This window comes from Scyliorhinus canicula, chromosome 13, assembly GCF_902713615.1.
Source record: "Scyliorhinus canicula chromosome 13, sScyCan1.1, whole genome shotgun sequence".
NCBI lineage: Eukaryota > Metazoa > Chordata > Chondrichthyes > Carcharhiniformes > Scyliorhinidae > Scyliorhinus > Scyliorhinus canicula.
This window is the reverse complement of record NC_052158.1, coordinates 67,891,964-67,912,492: the sequence shown is the minus strand read 5'-3', so window position 1 is coordinate 67,912,492 and position 20,529 is coordinate 67,891,964. Positions and strand designations below refer to the sequence as shown.

At 47.7% G+C, this 20,529-nt stretch overlaps 1 protein-coding gene across 24 annotated transcripts in view; it reads right to left on the bottom strand.

Annotated features, from left to right (window-relative positions):
• kif1aa (kinesin family member 1Aa) overlaps nt 1–20,529 on the bottom strand; it is a 397,377-nt gene that overhangs the window by 141,866 nt on the left and 234,982 nt on the right. For 9 of the 24 annotated variants that reach the window (XM_038816644.1, XM_038816646.1, XM_038816647.1 and 6 more), the window contains one exon: nt 1,646–1,939. The exons of 10 other annotated variants lie outside the window; for them this stretch is intronic. In XM_038816644.1, coding sequence (XP_038672572.1) covers nt 1,646–1,939 — 294 coding nt within the window. The remainder of the gene's footprint in view (nt 1–1,645; nt 1,940–20,529) is intronic. 5 more of the 24 variants (XM_038816645.1, XM_038816668.1, XM_038816649.1 and 2 more) reach the window with 1 other exon arrangement.

Below are 20,529 nucleotides of genomic sequence, written 5' to 3'. Positions count from 1 at the left end.
AAGCTTAAACTTCTTTAAAACTCCACTGTCCCCCATCTTGACCCTGTTCAAAGTTGCATCCCCAACACCCCGAATTCAAAATCCTTGCCCCATAGTTAACGTGGTAACGTTGTCTCCACCCTATGTCCTTTATCAATCCAGGAGTCTTCATCCACTTCAGCCTTTCTCTCTCCAACTCTGTCCCTAAATTATTACCGGTCACTTCTTTGCTCCCGGCCTTTAAATGCTGTTTCAACTTGGATTTTTGTTATCTCCTTTAACTTCTCTATTACAATTCATGCACTCCTAATTTAAAAAAATTATTAGTTCCTAGTCAGACCATTTGCTAAATTGGGAGACAACAGACACATTCAAATTGTTGTTTCTTGTTGCTGCAGAATCTCAGAGCTGCAATATTAAACAGTGAGGAGGAAGTATCTGCTATTTTGAGGCTCTGTTTTGCTGAGGATAATGATTTGTTTAAGTGCAAATGATCAAATATTTTATTGAGAATTTGTTTTTTGAAAAGGAGCACAATTCTTTAAAACAGTTTATCAAGGGGGAAGAAATTCTGGATTGTTTCAGGTCTCACTGCAGTGTCCTATCACCAACCCTCTGGAACCCACTGAGAAATTGGTCTCTCCTTAAGAGATACAGTGGAATCCATATATATGCACCCATCATGTAAGCAAGGCCACTAATGGTTCACCAGTTGGGAGATATAAATTTAGCCTACTCAGTGGTAATCAGTTTGACTACCCACTCATTGGGATTGATAGGCCAAGTCTTGCGACTGCATGTTGTTCAAGGTCTACCTGAAGCGTGCCATTTATGTTGTCAAGTACGATGGATGGGAGTGAGGTGAGATGCCACGCAACTCGTTTCTCACATACCTTTCTATTTTAGAACAAGCAGAGAGCGAAAAGCTGTAATTCTGTCACCATATCTCCAAACGTGCAAGGGGATCCTCACTCTCCTGCCAGTTCAACCTGTCATTGCGGTACAAGATAGTAGCCAACTATCACTTGGCAATAACATAGACAAACGATCCTCACTCACTCTGCAGAAAGAAACTCATTCACAGGAGTCTCTGCTCGGGTTCCGCACTTCACAAGCCCCCCCCACAGGTCAGATATTCATTGCAATATGTAGCTTCTGAAATCTAGTTGCTCAAATGGTACCCTGGGTCGAAGAGGGTCAGTGGGTTAAAGTGAATATTTATCCCCTCAAAAACTTCCAGGTCGTTTGTAATCATTATTGGTGTGAGGGTCTGGTAATAATCAGTGCTTCTATTCCACCATTCTATTGCATATTGTTGGATTCCACTCTACCTGTTTTAGTGACCTTAATTTTGGCTAGGAGCAGTCAATACATGATGCTTGTAATTTTAACGGTATCATTTGACTTTTCCAATTTTTTTGAGAGGAAGGCTTTATCAATTCTGGGGCCTTTTGGTGCAACGTAATCCAGGTCATACCTTCAGTGAGACCATTCCCTCAGTGTGAACCTTCAGCCCTGGGGCCAAGCCTAGAGCTTGTGGCATTTGGTTTCCAAAGAGTTCATGGATCCTGCCTTGAGATGTGCCATGGCCATTCGCCACGGAGGTAACCATTCTCGGCGTGAAAGAGCTAGTCCCTTCCCATCATGCTCTAGAGACCTCACCAACCTTCCCACTAAACTGAACCAGGGTGAGCGGTCGTAAAACGGGTCCTGGCCATCATGGTGGATCGGGTACCCTTCGTCTCCCCCCAGGTCAGAAAAGGGATCGTCCAGAAAGGTTTCATCGTCCAGCTCCTCCTCCTCCTCCTCCTCCTCCTCCTTCCCATCATGCTGCTCGTCTGCGAGCTCAGTGATGTCAGAGTCAGGGTTCGAGAAGGTGGGGGAGGGGGTGAGATCAGCCATGCGTTCAGTCATGCAAGTGTTGAAAATGGGAGAACTAGTACAGCCAGAGACAGGGGAACTAGGGTTAGTACAAGACAAAGACATGTTAAAAAAAAACCTCATCATTCCAACAAGCTGTAAGAAACCCTCTGACTGACAGTGAAGATTTGGCCCCAGGAAGTCAGTAAGATGTGGTCGGAAACTGTTTCCTATTAACTATCTGTGTGGGCAAGAATCTTTGTCAAGTTGCCAATGGACATAAAGGGCAGAGTCCAGCTCAGAAATGTACCATCCATTTGGCTTACCCGGTGGACAAAGTTGTTGTGCAATGGGTGCATTTTTAAAAATAAGAACTGGGAAGCTGATTTAAGATGTGATAATACCACACAACTGTAAAAACAATTAAAATCACCCGAACAAATGACCTTGTAAAGTGACCCGGCTGCTGAATGGCCACAACGGTGTTGGGAAGATTCATGTCTTAGCGGTGTTATCTTACCTGCTAAGGACAGCAATACCGGTGCCAAAAAAGCACCGGATTCAGCCAAACACTTCCCACTGCCCGCTGACCACTTTGTGTGCCATCTCTTGCTGACCTCCCAGATCTCAAGCTTAGTTTTTGAACACCCCAATCAGATGTTATTGTCTTTATCAGAGTATTTCATACAGCAAAGCTTGCAGTTGGCATCCACATCACTGGACAGTCACACGGCCTTGCTGCCGCCATGGGTTTTGTTTTGCCAGATAGCACCTGCAATGAGTTTGGGATCATATAGAATAGAATAAAACATTACAGCGCAGTACAGGCCCTTCGGCCCTCGACGTTGCGCCAACCTGTGAAACCAATCTACAGCCAATCTGCACTATTCCATTATCATCCATATGTTTATCCAATGACCATTTAAATGTCCTTAATGTTGGCAAGTCCACTACTGTTGCAGGCAGGGCATTCCACGGCCTTACTACTCACTGGGTAAAGAACCTACCTCTGGCATCTGTCCTATATCTATCGCCCTTCAATTTAAATGTATGTCCCCTCGTGCTAGCCATCACCATCCGAGGAAAAAGGCTCTCACTGTCCACCTTATCTAACCCTCTGATCATCTTGTATGCCTCTATTAAGTCACCTCTTAACCTTCTTCTCTCTAACGAAAACAGCCTCAAGTCCCTCAGCCTTTCCTCATCAGATCTTCCCTCCATACCAGGCAACATCCTGGTAAATCTCCTCTGCATCCTTTCCAATGCTTCCACATCCTTCCTATAATGCGGCGACCAGAACTGCACGCAATACTCCAAATGCGGCCGTACCAGAGTTTTGTACAGCTGCAACATGACCTCATGGCTCCGAAACTCAATCCCTTTATCGATAAAAGCTAACACACCGTACGCCTTCTTAACAACCCTATCAACCTGGGTGGCTACTTTCAGGGATCTATGTACATGGACACCGAGATCTCTCTGCTCATCCACACTACCAAGAATCTTACCATTACCCAGTAATCTGTATTCCTGTTACTCCTTCCAAAATGAATCACCTCACACTTTTCTGCATTAAACTCCATTTGCCACTTCTCAGTCCAGCTCTGCAGCTTATCTATATCCCTCTGTAACCTGAAACATCCTTCCGCACTGTCCACAACTTTAGTGTCATCCGCAAATTTACTCACCCATCCTTCTACGCCCTCCTCCAGGTCATTTATAAAAATAAGAAACAGCAGCGGCCCCAAACCAGATCCTTGTGGTACACCACTGAACTCCAGGCTAAACATTTTGCATCCCTATGGCACAGGAGGAGGCCATTTAGCCAATTGTGCTTGTACTGGCTCTTCAAAAGAGCGACCCAATTAACCCCACTCCCTGCCCTTCTTCTTAGCTCTGCACAGATTTCCTTTTCAAAAGTGCTGTATATCCAATATCTTTTTGAACGTGACTAGAGAATCTGCTCCCACCATCCATTCAGGCAGTGTATTCCAGATCACAACAACTCGCTGCCGGAAATATTCTCCTCCTCTCCACTTCGGTTCTTTTGCCAGTTGTGGTGAGTGTCACTGGAAAAGGCGATGCCTATATGAACAACTCGGCAGCTATGCTGTGATATGATGGTCCCACTAGTCGAATATTTTCCCCACCAACAGTCAATGATCACCCCTGGAGTGGGGAATGAGGAAGCCAGTCAAAGACTGGCCCAGGGATTGTGTTACAGGGCACTGCAGACACTATCCACAACCTAATTCTTAACCTTACTCAATACCTAGTCAGCTTTTTTTTTAAAACACAGGAAGCTTTTATCCAAATCAGGAGTGGATGTTCATTTGGCAACCGGTCCTTGACCTAAAGCTGGAAGTGCAGGCAGATAGGTGGAAAGCCACGGTACAAGCACAGGTCTTTCCAGCCCTCACTGAACTTCACCCTGCCTGGTTAATGTATTGAGGCGCACACTGTTTCAACCAAGACAGCCTGTATTTGTGGACGGAGTACAGAATCAGCAGGCACATGGATTGATTGGTGAAGTGGATGCCCAGAATGCAAGTTCACAAAGAAACTTTCAAAATTCAGCATTTTTCAGTGAATTGTACAATTAGTGTAAAAAGCACATTGCAGAAATCTTTAAAACAGTGTTCATCATTTATTAGGGATATCACAATATGACATTCATACTGTACACTCAATAATTACTAACATTCACCATGCATTGATCTCACTCTCTTCATTAGAAGTGGGATTTCTCATTGCTTGGGCAAGGAAGGCCTTTGTCCCATGTGGTGAAACACAATTATCCTACATACCCAAAAATCACAGCTCACTCAATGCAATCCTTTGCAGACCGGACGGAAAGCAGAGGTGATAGAAGGTGCAGTATCAGGAATGACCAGTACGGGGTGTGGAACACGGGAATGACCAGTACGGGGTGTGGAACACGGGAATGACCAGTACAGGGTGTGGAATACGGGAATGACCAGTACAGGGTGTGGAATACGGGAGTGACCAGTACAGGGTGTGGAATACGGGAGTGACCAGTACAGGGTGTGGAACACGGGAGTGAACAGTATAGGGCATGGAACACGGGAATGACCAGTACGGGGTGTGGAACACGGGAATGACCAGTACAGGGTGTGGAATACGGAAATGACCAATACAGGGTGTGGAATACGGAAATGACCAATACAGGATGTGGAATACGGGAATGACCAGTACAGGGTGTGGAATACGGGAATGACCAGTACAGGGTGTGGAATACGGGAGTGACCAGTACAGGGTGTGGAACACGGGAGTGAACAGTATAGGGCATGGAACACGGGAGTGACCAGTATAGGGCGTGGAACACAGGAGTGACCAGTACAGGGTGTGGAACACGGGAGTGACCAGTATAGGGTGTGGAATACGGGAATGACCAGTACAGGGTGTGGAACACGGGAGTGACCAGTACAGGGCGTGGAACACGGGAGTGACCAGTATAGGGTGTGGAACACAGGAGTGACCAGTACAGGGTGCGGAACACGGGAGTGACCAGTATAGGGTGTGGAAGACGGGAGTGACCAGTACAGGGTGTGGAACACGGGAGTGACCAGTACAGGGTGTGGAACATGGGAGTGACCAGTATAGGGTGTGGAACACAGGAGTGACCAGTACAGGGTGTGGAAGACGGGAGTGACCAGTACAGGGTGTGGAACATGGGAGTGACCAGTATAGGGTGTGGAACACAGGAGTGACCAGTACAGGGTGTGGAACACGAGAGTGACCAGTACAGGGTGTGGAAGACGGGAGTGACCAGTACATGGTGTGGAACATGGGAGTGACCAGTACAGGATGTGGAACACGGGAGTGACCAGTACAGGGTGTGGAACACGGGAGTGACCAGTACAGGGTGTGAAACACGGGGGTGACCAGTATAGGGTGTGGAACACGAGAGTGACCAGGACAGGGTGTGGAACACGGGAGTGACCAGTACAGGGTGTGGAACACGGGAGTGACCAGTACAGGGTGTGGAACACGTGAGTGACCAATACAGGGTGTAGAAGACGGGAGTGACCAGTATAGGGCATGGAACATGGGAGTGACCAGTACAGCGTGTGAAACCCGGGAGTGACCGGTATAAGGTGCGGGGTACTTTAGAGTGACCAGTACAGTGTGTGGAACATGGGAGTGACCAGTACAGGGTGTGGAACATGGGATTGACCAGTACAGGGTGTGGAACACAAGAGTGACCAGTACAGGGTGTGGAACACAAGAGTGACCAGTATAGGTTGTGGAACACGAGAGTGACCAGTACAGGATGTGGAACACGAGAGTGACCAGTACAGAGTGTGGAACATGGGCAGCATGGTAGCATGGTGGTTAGCATAAATGCTTCACAGCTCCAGGGTCCCAGGTTCGATTCTCGGCTGGGTCACTGTCTGTGCGGAGTCTGCACGTCCTCCCCGTGTGTGCGTGGGTTTCCTCCGGGTGCTCCGGTTTCCTCCCACAGTCCAAAGATGTGCGGGTTAGGTGGATTGGCCATGCTAAATTGCCCGCAGTGTCCTAAAAAGTAAGGTTAAGGGGGCGGTTATTGGGTTACGGGTATAGGGTGGATACGTGGGTTTGAGTAGGGTGATCATTGCTCGGCACAACATCGAGGGCCGAAGGGCCTGTTCTGTGCTGTACTGTTCTATGGGAGTGACCAGTACAGGGTGTGGAACACGGGAGTGACCAGTACAGGGTGTGGAACACGGGAGTGACCAGTATAGGGCGTGGAACACGGGAGTGACCGGGATAGAGTGTGGAACACGGGAGTGACCGGTATAAGGTGCGGGGCACTTTAGTGACCAGTACAGTGTGTGGAACACGGGAGTGACCAGTACAGGGTGTGGAACACGGGAGTGACCAGTATCGGGGGTGAAACACGGGAGTGACCAATACAGGGTGTGGAACACAGGAGTGAGCAGTACAGGGTGTGGAACACGGGAGTGAGCAGTACAGGGTGTGGAACACGGGAGTGACCGGTATAAGGTGGGGGGCACTTTAGAGTGACCAGTACAGTGTGTGGAACACAGGAGTGACCAGTACAGTGTGTGGAACACGGGAGTGACCAGTTTAGGGTGTGGAACACAGGAGTGACCAGTACAGGGTGTGGAAGACGGGAGTGACCAGTATAGGGCATGGAACATGGGAGTGACCAGTACAGCGTGTGAAACCGGGAGTGACCGGTATAAGGTGCGGGGTACTTTAGAGTGACCAGTACAGTGTGTGGAACATGGGAGTGACCAGTACAGGGTGTGGAACACAAGAGTGACCAGTACAGGGTATGGAACACAAGAGTGACCAGTATAGGTTGTGGAACACGAGAGTGACCAGTACAGGATGTGGAACACGAGAGTGACCAGTACATGATGTGGAACATGGGAGTGGCCAATACAGGGTGTGGAACACAGGAGTGACCATTACAGGCTGTGGAACATGGGAGTGACCAGTACAGGGTGTGGAACACGGGAGTGACCAGTACAGAGTGTGGAACACGGGAGTGACCAGTACAGAGTGTGGAACACGGGAGTGACCAGTACAGGGTGTGGAACACGGGAGTGACCAGTACAGGGTGTGGAACACGTGAGTGACCAGTACAGGGTGTGGAACACGTGAGTGACCAGTACAGGGTGTAGAACACGTGAGTGACCAGTATGCAGTGTGGAGCAAGGGTGATGGCCAGGATGATGAGTATGGGTTCAGTGCACCATAAACAGCTGGATCAATGGTCTTCTTCTGTGCTGTCAGATTCATTCAGTCCATTGTGTCTGTGCCAACAGGGTTACTTAAGGGCCATTTCGCTGCCTGCAAATTGACTTGAGTCCATTGACTAATGGATTCAATGTAATTCTCACTGTACTGCTAGATTTCCAGAGCCAAGTACTGGCTCAACATGCGGCGCTGGTCAAAGACTCGGTTCTTCGCACAATAGAGTACACTACTTCTGAATTGGCTACACGCCGCACAGTGAGGATGGGAATTACCAGTCCCCTCCAATGGGGACATATCTCCAGCAGGTTGGGACATCTGCCTGCTCTGTAAACATGCTGACCATGAGGACTTCTATCAGGAACTGGAAGACATAACACTCTGCTCAACAACTATGCAGCTGGTCTGTGGTGTCATTGCCCTGCCACTCAGTTAATTAATATTCTCCAACAAATATCTCCGAGAATGGGGGTTAAAAATGATTAGTCAAACTGGGAAGTGGTGTTCCACAGGATAAGTGCTGGGGCTACCGTTCTTCATCACTCAAATAAATGATTTGACAACATTTTTAAAATTGCACATGACTCCACATTGGGGGGGGGGGCAGTAATTAATACAGAGGTGGACTTGAAGAATGGCTTTGTACTTAGCAAATTAACTTCAACATAGCGTAAGGTAGTACATTTGGGTAGGAAGCAATAGGGAGGCTTTGAACAATATATGCTTAAATGGGCCATAGAATAGAATCAATGAATCCCCACAGTGCAGAAGGGGGCCATTTGGCCCATCGAGTTTGCACCAGCCATTTGAAAGACCACCCTCCAAAGACCCAATCCCCACCCTATCCCTCTAACCCTTTGGACACTTAGGGGCAATTAAGCATGGCCAATCCACCTGACCTGCACATCTTTGGACAGTGGGTGGAAACCGGAGCACCCGGAGGAAACCCACGCACACACAGAGAATTGTGCAAACTCCACACAGCCAGTCACCCGAGGTCGAAATCAAACCCGGGTCCCTGGTGCTGTGAGGCAGTAGTGCTTACCACTGTGCCACAGTGCCACCCCAATGGAATTGAGGGACTGAGGGGTCTGGGGATGGAGATACACAAATCACTAATAGTCATGACAACAGTGAATACGGCTATTTTAAAAAGAAAGAAAACAAAGCACTAGAGTTTATTTTTTAAGAGATGGAATTAAAAGGCAGAGAAGGTCTGTTGAATTTGTATAGAACCTTGATTAGATCAACTTGGAGCATTGTGTGCAATTCTCGTCTCCATATAATAAAAAAATGTTGAGTTGAGCTAGGTGGTGTACAAAAGATTGACTAGAATGATACCAGGGCTGAGGGGAAAGACTGGATAAACTGGGCACTTCCCTATAGGAAGAAGATGACAGAGGGTTGACCTGATAGAGATCTTTAAGTGAGTGAATGTTTTCTTCAGGGGAGACGTACAGAAGAGATTTCCACCTGTAGCTAAGGGGTATGATACTCACGAATAAATATACTCAGGGATTCAGGAGAAACCTCTTTACCTGGAGGGTGGTTAATGAATGGAACACACGAGGAATTGTTAGTGCCCATGTAACGGGAAGTTAGATAAACATTGGAAGGAGAAAGCAATAGAAGAATACATTGATGGCGTTAGAAAAGGAAGGTTCACCTGGAGCATGAATTTATTGGCCGGTCTCTGTGGTGTAAATACTTTGTAACACTTTTTAAACTTTGCTTAACTATCAGCAGCTTCAAGTGGTAGTGTAAGCAGTGTGCCAGCCAGAGGTGAGGGCAATACACTGCAAATCTTCAAACACGCCCCCCCCCCCCCCGCCGCCGCCGCCCAAGTCAATGTGGCAAAGATATTGTGATAGAAGGCTAGGAAACCTTGTCAATGGCAGAGATACAACATACACCCAAGTAAACACATGTGGATATCCCCTCCATTCCACTCATGGAAGCCAATTTACCCAATGACTGCACTGTCTGGACTCACATTGACCCACTGATTGCATTGATTGGTGAAAAAGCTTGTAAGGAACCTGCTAAATCCTTGTCTGTTTTGTGTTTCGCTTCTTTAATTCCTGTCCTTCAGATTTGCAGATGTTGTTTTCAACTGCAGACTTTGCTCAAACTGAATACATTCCTGGTCTAATGTACTGGCCCAGGACCTCCCTTGATGCTCTGTGGCATAGCCCGTGATGTCATTTTGATGGAATTGGCAAGCAGTCAATCAGGACTTTTGAAATCCAGATCTTTGTCAGATTCTCGATTGGGATTGCTGGAGCCTTTCAGAAAATTCTGGAATAGGAGGCAGTCTCCCTTTTCTATTAGCTCTGTGCGAAGTTTCACTGGAAGCTATGGCAGATCTCTCTCAGCTGAGGACTTGTAACAAAAAATACTTTCCTCTTCCTGCGCAACCTGGGAGCTGTGGGCAAGTAGTCATTTCTGTTCTGGTGAGACATCAAGAACAGCCATGTGCTGGTTTAAGCCCTCCCTTCCTCCCTATCAGGTCTGTGGAAGTTTAATTCTCTGCTTGAAAGGTTAGTGAGCTGAAACTGACCTTCCTCTCAGCAATCAGTTCAACCTGTGAAATTTTCACTGGAAGTCAGCTTGATCTGCAAAAACGGCAGGTAAGCAATCGATGTGTGGAGTGGATGGACAATCTTTGTTTAAATTCTCAGGTAGAGAATTCTAAGATTGTCCCAGTGAGACTGGGAGTAAATCTGGTGGAGGCCTCTCAGGACGGAGCTGACCTTGGGGGATGGGGGGCAGGGTGCTCAGTGTGAAGACACCGATTGTTAAAAGTGAAAGTGATGCTCCAGGTTCTAGTTGAAGACTATGAGAAGATCGTTGACTAAAAGGACCACAACCTCAGCAGCAGTGGCTCACTTCTCATTTCCCAGCTTAATAGCCGTTATTTTGATCCTTTCCTACCATTCACTGTGTGTCTGTCTTGTGTGGGTCTGGGGAATGGGTGGGGCAGGGTTAAGGGAATAGTTAGATTAGCAGACCATTGTTCCATTCTTTCCATTACATCTTCATCTTTTTCCTTGTTATGACTAAACATTTTGTTAAAAATGTTTTACTTACAAATTTGGTGCCTGTAGCTCATTTGATCAGTCATGGGTCAAAGGTCGCAAGAAAATGTCCTAATTATTGATTAATTCACTTATGTTGGGACTCCGAGGTCTGTGGAGATGGAATAGACCATGCACTCACCCAAGGTGTCGTAACAAGCTGAAGACCAGATTAGAGTGTGTGGCCCAAATAATTGTTCTTTATAAAAATGCTTGGAGTAGGGGAACTAATTTTATTAATTGCAGGCACAAGTTCAGCTTCGAGGATATCACATGCGGCAGAATTTAATCCAGGTGACATGGATATTGGTCACCAGTGGGAGAGCTGGTGAGAGCCCCGCATCATCTCCTTTGGGGAAGGCCCACCATATTAAGTGTCAATCAGGCACGTAAGTGGCCAGTGGCAGGTCTTCTCCAGGATCAAGCACCCCTTAAGAACTACAGTTCAATCAGAGGTCAGCAGCTCCTCATTGACAGGGGAGCAGTGGTAGGGGCTGGTAATGCACCCGCCAAAGGCCAAGATCAGTGAGGGCCCCAGGTCACAGGTGAATGAGGATGGAGATCGTCTGGAGGAGGTCTTTGACTGGTTGGGGCAGGGGTCATTGGAGGAAAAGGCTCTCAGCGAGGGTCACTTCTCATTGCCAGCCCTGGTCACTTAATCATGCACTGAGTGCCTGACAATGAAGTTCCCCTGCCACCACTAAACCACTTTTCTCCGCACCTCGCCTCTCACCCCACTGGGAGCCCATAAGCTAACACAACATTGTTTGGCTTTTCGGGCTCCCCATGTGGCAACTACCCCAGCTCCGTTGCTTCAACATTAGCAGTGGGCCGTTAAGTGAGCATTAGCTGTCCACTTCCAAAGAGGAAGCAGATGAGATGTGGTAGATTGCACAAATGTAGAGATTTGATAAGCATGTAGTGAAGGCAGAGAGGGGATTTTAACTTACACATGATTTACCTTGAGTGTCTTCATGGCAGTTTTTTGAAACAATGGTCGCGATCTAAAAGGACTTGGCAATGCGACTAGGCCTTATTTATTGGCCTTGGAACGCCTCATGAGGTCCAGCAAGATCTCGCAAGGCATCGCGATCTGGATTCCAGATATAGTGGACGGGCTTCGGATTTGCATATTCAAATGTGCAGTCAGGTTGACTTGAATATGTTCACACTAGAGTTGCCCAAGGTGCGGGATCAAACGCCCTTGCCTCGGAGACCCCCAGCGAGCACCATTTAGCACTGGTCTCCACCAACGTGGACCAGGCATACCGGCACTGGGACCGAGGGGTCCTCTGGGTGGTCAGGTTCTGGGAAGATCCGTACCCTGGCACCCCTGATGCCACCCGGGAACTGCCAGCCTGACACCCTGCCAGTGCCACCCGAGTGCCACCCTGGCACTGCCAGGGTTCCCAGGTGGCATTGCCAAACTGGCATGGGCACTGCCAGGATTCCAGCTGGAAGTGCCGATGCCCAGGTGGCATCTTGCCCAGGCCAGAGGCCAAGCCTGGGGATGCCCTGCCCTTATAAGGTGGGGTGCAGGGAGCTCAAGGACCCACACATTGGTAGGTTGGGGCATTGGAGGTGTCCAGAGGCCGTGGTGGGGAGTTCAGAGATCAGGACACCAGCTGGTGAGTGGAGCTCGTTAGTGCAGGAACTGGGATTAAGTGTGGCCTTGGAGGGGCATTCCTCACCGAGGCTCAGCAATGAAGCAGAGTCCCATTTAATAGTGGGGTCGTTCCCGGTGCTGCCAGCGCCAGGAAACACCTAGCTGAACGTGTCCCACGCGGGACTTTGTTTTATTTCCGTGAAACTGCTCGCAGTATGTCCTTTAACCAAAAAGCAGAGGTGTCATCTAGATTTAGTCATGGGCAATAAACCAAATTTAGTTTGCGGTGCGTGGATATTTATCTAATAGCAATCATAATTTGATTGAAGTTGGTGGTATTTAAATGAGAGAAAGGTGGAACAATTTATATGATCTAGATTAGGTAAATCTATTGATCCCTAGAAAGACTGGCAAGAGTAAAATGAAAATCAGTGGGAGGCATTCAAAAAAATGTAATGTGATGGAGAAATAGTTTATATCCCTAAGGGACATAAAAACAAAATCCATGCCTAGATAACTAAAAAGAAAGAGACAACAAAAAAACTGAAAGCCAAAGCATACAAAAACTGGCATCAATCCTGGCAAATGGGAAAGATACATGTAATAACCCTCACAAGCTCCACAGGGATACCCTAATTGATCTCCCTGTGGGACTCGTGGATGACGAGCTTCCCCCGGTAATGGGTGGAGGCCCGCCCATGGGACTCGTTACCAAGCTTCGTAAAAGCCTGCCCGGCCAGCGCATCCTGGTAGTCCCGACGGGGACTTTGTGTATGTGCGTTGCTGTTGCGGCCACTTTCTATGCCTAAATTAAACATACATTTAATTACCTACAAGGGCCTACTGGGTCTTCATAATGCAAAAAGCAGAAAAGGTTGACAAAACGGTAACAGCTACTAAAGGTGACTATGAAAGGAAACTTAAAAGACTGTCTAAATCAACACAGTGGGCGCGATTTTCCGCTCTCCACGCCGGGTGGGAGAATCGCGGGAGGGCCGGGCGAATCACGGCACGCCGCCCTGGCACCCCCCACGATTCTCCCACCCCCCCCAAAATGGCGTGTCGCGGAACCACCGGTTCGTTTTTCACGGCGACCGGCAATTCTCCAGCCCGGATGGGCCGAGAGCCTGACGAACCCGACCGGTTCACGCCGGCGCCAACCACACCTGGTCGCTGCCGGCGTGAACATCGCGCGACAGGTAAGTGTGGGGCCTGTGAGGGGCGTAGAGAAGAACGAGCACCACGAGCGCGCTCGGGAGGTGACTGGCCCGCGATCGGTGCCCACCGTTCATCGGGCCGGAGTCTCTAAGAGACGCACTCTTTCCGCTCCGCTGCCCCGCAAGATCAAGCCGCCATGTCTTCCGGGGCAGCAGAGGGGAAGACGGCAACCGTGCATGCGCGGGCTGGAGCCGGCCAACCTGCGCATGCGCGGCTGACGTCACTTAGGCGCCGCCGTCGCGTCATTCCCGGCGCGCCGCTTTGACGCAAGCGTCAAGGCCCGGCGGCCGAGTTTCTCGCAACGCCGCTCCTAGCCCCCTGGGGGGGGGGGGGGGGGGGGTGAATAGGGTGCGAGGAACAGCCTCCGACACCTTCGTGAAACTCGGTCGAGTTCCCGACGGCTTTCCCGATGCCGCGCGGAATCGGAGAATCGCGCCCAATAAATTTTTAGAATTAGATTGTAAGATAAAGTAGGTGATCAGGAGCCATGAAAGCAATGATGCTGTTAATGAAAATAAGGAAATGATGGCCATTTTGAACAATTACTTCTTGTGTCAGTATTTACAGTAAAGGAAGGGATCAGCTGGAGAGCTCAAGGAAACTAACACGGAACCTGGGACACAGATTCACCAGAATTGGCATTGGCAAAAAAATGTGTAATGAAGAAAATAATGATCAAATCACCAAAACCAAGTTTTTAAAGGGACTACTTGAGAATATTCCCTAACTATAATTTTCTAAAGTTCTCTTGGTTCAGAATTCATTGCTTTAGATTGGAAGATTGGACATTATTTAGATTGGAAGATTGGACATTATTTAGATTGGAAGATTGGACATTATTTAGATTGTAAGATTGGACATTATTTAGATTGGAAGATTGGACATTATTTAGATTGGAAGATTGGACATTATTTAGATTGGAAGATTGGACATTATTTAAGAAAGGTAAGTCTTTCATTAAGCGGATTGTGACTGAATGCCTTGGAAAATGGTCAGCTGTTGAGAGAAACAGCATGAATTTGTAAAGAGTGGATCATGATGAACCTGATTGAATGTTTAAGAGGTGACTGAGGAAGGGAACAGGGGAATGTCTATGCCTTTATTTACATGGACGTCTTGAAGGCATTTGCTAAAGTCTCTCATAATGCATCGGAAGCAGTTCAGAGAAGGTTTACGAGAATAATACCTGGAATAGGCGGGTTGCCTCATGAGGAAAGGCTGAACAGTCTAGTCTGGAGTTTAGAAGATTAAGTGGCAACTTGACTGAAACAGACAAGATCCTGAGGAGTCTTGACAGAGTGGATGTGGAGAGGATGTTTCCCCTTGGGGAAGAATATAGAACGACAGGCCACTGTTTAAAAATAAAGCGTGACTCATTTAAGACAGAGATGAGTTAAATAAATAATTCTCCCAGAGACTTTGGAATCCTCAGAAAGTGGTTGAGGCAGAGTCTTTGGATTCTTTAAGGCAGAGGTGGACGAATTCTCGATAAGTGGGGGAGACGGTATGAAAATTTATTGGGGTAGACAGGAATGTCGAGGTTAAAATGAGATCAGCCATGGTTAAATGGTGGAGCAGGCTCGAGGAGCTGAGTGGCTTCGTAATAAACAGATGAAGGACGAAGCTCGTGGGATTGAAAGCAAATTATTGACCTGGTTATGAAATTGATTGAACATACGAGCGACAGGAGACTGAGAGTAGAGATAATGCAGAGGTATTTCATTGACAGGCTGAGTCTAGTGGTCTTACTGGGATAAGTGTTTGGGTTTCATCTATCTACTTCACTTATTGAAACCCTGGATGATGGACTAGAAAACCACGGATCCAAATTTGACGATGACAGAAAGATAGGCCTCCTCGTCAGCATTGTGGATAGAGGAGTAAATGGGCAAAACTGTAAATGTGAGATCATCCACTTTAGAATGAAAAGTATAAAACAAGGTACTTTCCAAATGGGTAAAAGCTAGAATTAGGGGAGATCCAAAGAGACTTTGATCATTAAAATGTTAAAACCAGGTACATTTTTTTTTAAAAATTCATTTTTACGGGATGTGGGCTTTGCTGGCTAGGCCGGCATTTTTTGCCCATCTCTAATTGCCCTTGAGAAATGGTGGAGAGCTGGTTTCTTGAACCGCTACAGTCCCTGAGATGGAGGTACACCCACTGTGCTGTTAAGGAGAAAGTCCCAACCGGGACAAGGATGAGCTGGTTTTTTGGGACTGAGGACAGGTGTATTAGGTGCTCAGGGAGCCCAGCAAACCATGTCCACATGTTCTGGGCATGTCCAGCGCTGGGGGAATTTTGGAAGGGTGTAGCAAGGACGGTATCGAGGGTGGTAGGATCCAGGGTCAATCCAGGCTGGGGACTCGCAATATTTGGGGTTGCAGTGGAGCCGGGAGTGCAGGAGGCGAAAGAGGCCGGTGTTCTGGCCTTTGCGTCCCTAGTAGCCCGGCGGAGGATTCTTCTTCAGTGGAAGGATGTGAGGCCCCCAAGCGTGGAGGCCTGGGTCAACGATATGGTGGGATTTATTAAATTGGAGAGGGTGAAATTTGCCCTAAGGGGGTCAGTGCAGGGGTTTTTCAGGAGATGGCAACCATTCCTAGATTTCCTGGCAGAACGGTACAAACAAAAGGTCAGCAGCAGCAGCGAAAAAATTTTTTAAAGGAGAAAGTTCCAGGATTTTGACCCAGTGACAGTGAAGGAACTGCGATATATTTCCAAGTCAGGATGGTGAGTGACTTGGAGGGGAACCTCCGAGTGGTGGGGTTCCCAGGTATCTGCTGCTGTTGTCTTTCTGAGGAAGGAGCTGTGCTCCAAAAGCTAGTGATTCAAAACAATCCTGTTGGACTTTAACCTGGTGTTGTAAGACTTCTTACTGTGCTCACCCCAGTCCAAAGCCAGCATCTCCACATCATTTCTAGATGGTAGTAGTCGTGAGTTTGGGAAGGTGCTAACCAAGGATCCTTGGTGAGTGCCTGCAGTGCATCTTGTAGATGGTACACGTTGCTACCACTGTGCATTGATGGGTGAATGTTTGTGGAAGGGGTGCAAATCAAGCGGGCTGCCTTGTCCTGGATGGTGTCGAGCTTCTTGAGTGTTGTGTAAGCTGCACTCATCCAGGCAAGCAGGGAGTATTCCATCACACTCCGAAAAGCAAATTGGATGCTGGCCTTTAAAGCTACAGAACTAGAATACAAGAGGGTAGAGGTTAAGGCTGCAGCTATATGGAGACTTGGTTGGGCTACAGCTGGGGCCCGTGAGCAGTGCTGTACCACCCATTGGAAATAGTCTGGCCTTGGAGGGAGAACAAGGTGGGTTTGCCAGAATCATACCTGAACACCAAGGGTTAGGTTACGTGGAGTGATTACATAAAATGGGGTTGCAGTTCCAAGAATTTCATAGAATCCCTACAGTGCAGAAGGAGGCCATACAGCCCATCAGGTCTACACCGATCTTCTGAAAGAGTACTCCACTCAAGCTCAGTTCCCCACCATATCCCAATAATTCTTTTGACACTAAAGGGCAATTTAGCATTGCCAATCCACCTAACCTGCACATCTTTGGACTGTGGAAGGAACCGGAGCACCCGGAGGAAACCCACGCAGACACAGGGAGAACATGCAGACTCCACACAAGCCCGGAATTGAACCCAGGTCCTTTGCGCTCCGAAGCAACCACTGTGCTAACCATTGTGCCATCTTGCCACCCCCAATTTAGATGGTTAAGGCGTAATTTGACCGAAGTTTTTGATAGATTAATGGGAACAGTGAAGTAATAGAGAGAAACTATTTCCATTGGTTGGGGAATTTGTGACTGGGGCATAGTCAACAAATTCAGCTGAAACCTTGATCCCTTCCTCTACGGTAAATATTGACACAAAGTAATTATTCAACATTTCCACCATTTCCTTATTTTCATTCACAATATCACTGCTTCAGTATTCATGGCTCCTGATCACCTTCTTTATCCTAACATAATTGCCTTCTACACAGAAAGGATGACAGAAGTTTGGAACTCTGTGCCACAAACAGCAATTGATGCCAGATAAATTGTTCATTTTAACGCGCATATTGATGGTTACCAAGGTATTAAAGGAGGCATGGTAGCACAGTGGTTAGCACAGTTGCTTCACAGTTGCAGGGTCCCAGGTTCAATTCCCGGCTTGGGTCACTGTCTGTGCGGAGTCTGCACGTTTTCCCTGTGTCTGCGTGGATTTCCTCCGGGTGCTCAGGTTTCCTCCCACAGTCCAAAGATGTGCAGGTTAGGTGGACTGGCCATGCTAAATTGTCCTTAGGCTAGGTGGGGTTGCTGGGTTACGGGGATAGAGTGGTGTGGGTTTAAGTGGGGTGCTCCGTCTAAGAGCCGGTGCACACTCAATGGGCCAATAGAGCGCTTCTGCAGTGTAAAAAATTCTATGATAAAGCGGGAACATGGAGTTAGCAGATCAGCCTTGGCTGCTTTTAGTGACCCAAAGGTTGCACCACTGACTCAATTAATTCACTGACCGGCTGCATAATGGCCCACTGATTTTGTGCAATATTATTAAGTTACTTGCCTTACTTTGCTGGTGGAATTGAAATACCAGAATAAGTGAAGCTTTACCAGTGTTCTACATGAGTCAGGTTTAATACACCATGGAGCATTTTTCGTAACATTTTGAAAGCTCTCACTGTTTAAAAACCAAGGGCATAACCGAAGAAACGATCCTCACAGATGTGATATTGTGACATCCCTTAGACTGATACTCTCTCTCACAGTCCAGCCTCTCTGTAGTGGTCAGTTTCTGGATTCAATCATTCCAGTCTTGGGCCTCAATCCCCAACACAATCCCTCCCTACTCTGGATTGCAGTTCGAATCATCAGCGCACTCCCTTCCTGCTTCACATGATGACGTCTTCTCAGTATATTCCCTCCCTGCTCCAGTTTGGGACCTCAATCACCAGCACACTCCCTCCTGGCTCCACATTCGGACCTCAATCCCCAAGACATTCCCCCCCCCTTAGAGCTTCAACCCTCAGCACACTACTTCCCTTAACCAGTTAAGGATCTCGATCTTCAGCACACACACCCTCCCTGCTCCATTTTTTGACCTCAATCCACAGAGCCCTCCTTCCAGTTTGGGGATTCAGTGCTTTTACCCTGCACCAGGTCTGGTCGATAGTCCTGTTGTGAGCATTAGACGCTGGACCCCATTGCAGTCTCTTTCTGACTGAGCATTGGTTCCAGCTGAGTCCCAATGAGACCAAAGGCTCCCTTGCTTCTCTCAGCTGCATGTGTTGCAGAAGCTGGAGCAAAGCCTGGGCTGCAGTTCTGCATCTGTTGCTGCATTAGCAAGGAATCATCTGGCCAGAGAAGCATGGGAAAATCACTGGCACGTGCACTGGCCCCCAAACACTCATGCCAAAACCCAGTATTCTCAGGTCCCTTCCAGAATAGGACACAATCCCGGATTTCTCGTGCTCATCCACCATACTGAACACAATAAACCTGATTTGAGGTAGGGCGGTACGCCACGTGAGGAGGCAGTTGATTCAGCTCTGGCTTCCTCAGCACAGGAGTGCTCCTGTGACATCTTACCATTTGTTAATGAGCACTGGCAGTCTTGTAGCGCAGTGGTTAGAGTCCCTGTCTCTGTACCAGGAACCCCAGGCTAAAGGTCCTCCTCAGGACCTGCTGGCCAAGGAAGGTGCGTTTATAACATGACCGAACAGGTTGAGTATAAATTCGTAAATCCTTCCGACATATGCCAATGGCAGGCAGCAAGAGTGGGAAAAATTCCTGGTCGACCATGTAATGGAAAAAAAATTGGAGCCTCTACCATCACTATCCATAGCTCCAGACTACAACATGCATGGAAAAGTCCGTGCTGCTGGAGCAACTCAGATCCCTTGTGTGGTTGGGAGGGGAGGGAGGGTCAGTAGGCTCAGTTGTTTAAACTGAGTGGTGTGGGACAGAGTGGTGCCATCGGCATGGAGTTCGATCCCCCGTTCTGCCTGCAGATTCAGGACCTGCCTCCTTGCCCCCACCGTGGGGGAGACTATGGCGCTGTGGGTCCAATCTGCCTTTGGGCAGGGAACTGTAGTAGAAGAGTGAGCACTGTGTGGAAAGACTTGGTTGTCACTTTGCTACACAATCTAGGTTAAGATTGTAAAAGATGCAATTAGAACAGCAATTAGGAAAGAAGAAAGGATAGTTGTCAGAGTGAGACTGAAAACCTATTTTTAAAAGAATTTAGAGTACCCAATTATTTTTTTTCCAATTTAGCGGCAACTTAGCATGGCCAATCCACCTATCCTGCGCATCCTTTTAGGTTGTGGGGACGAGATCCACACAGACACGGGGAGAATGTGCAAACTCCACACGGACAGTGACCCGGAGCCGGGATTGAACCCAGGTCCATAGCTAACCGCTGAGTCACCATGCCGCACGAGACATAAAAACTAGAGCTAGTGTGGTACCAAGTGGAAGTATGTGAGTGAAAAGATAGAAATAAAGGTTGGCAAGGGAAGAAAAGGGATGGGAGGGAGGGAGAAAGATAATGAGGGGGAGACGGAGAAGGGATGAAACGTAGAAAGATTTGTATTTATACAGTGCAGTTCAAAAAGTAAATGATCATCTGTGACATTAACACTAGCGAGTTGCATGACCTGTTTATCTATTGTGTTGGTATTGGTTAAAGGAAAAATACTGGGAGAACTGCCTTGTTTTTCTTTGAATTGTGCTGTGGGATCTTTTACATCTACCTGAGCGGGCAAGCGGGGTCTTGGTTTAACATCTTATCTGTAAATTAGTACGTCTAACAGTGCAGCATGCCCTCAGTACTGCACTGGAGTGTCAGCCTAGATTATGTGCTGATCTCTAAAAGTACAAATAAAAATTGGTTATATTTACTTCAAATAGTGGAAATGGAACTTTACATGAACAAATTCATGTTTTTTGTAATAATAATATTATTCAGTGAGGTGTAAAGCTACCGGTTTCATGCCCTGCTGAGGTTTAGACAGAGGCCTGCGAGCTACCGAGACTGTGTGCTATCCATCTCTTGCTGCGCACTGGTGCTAT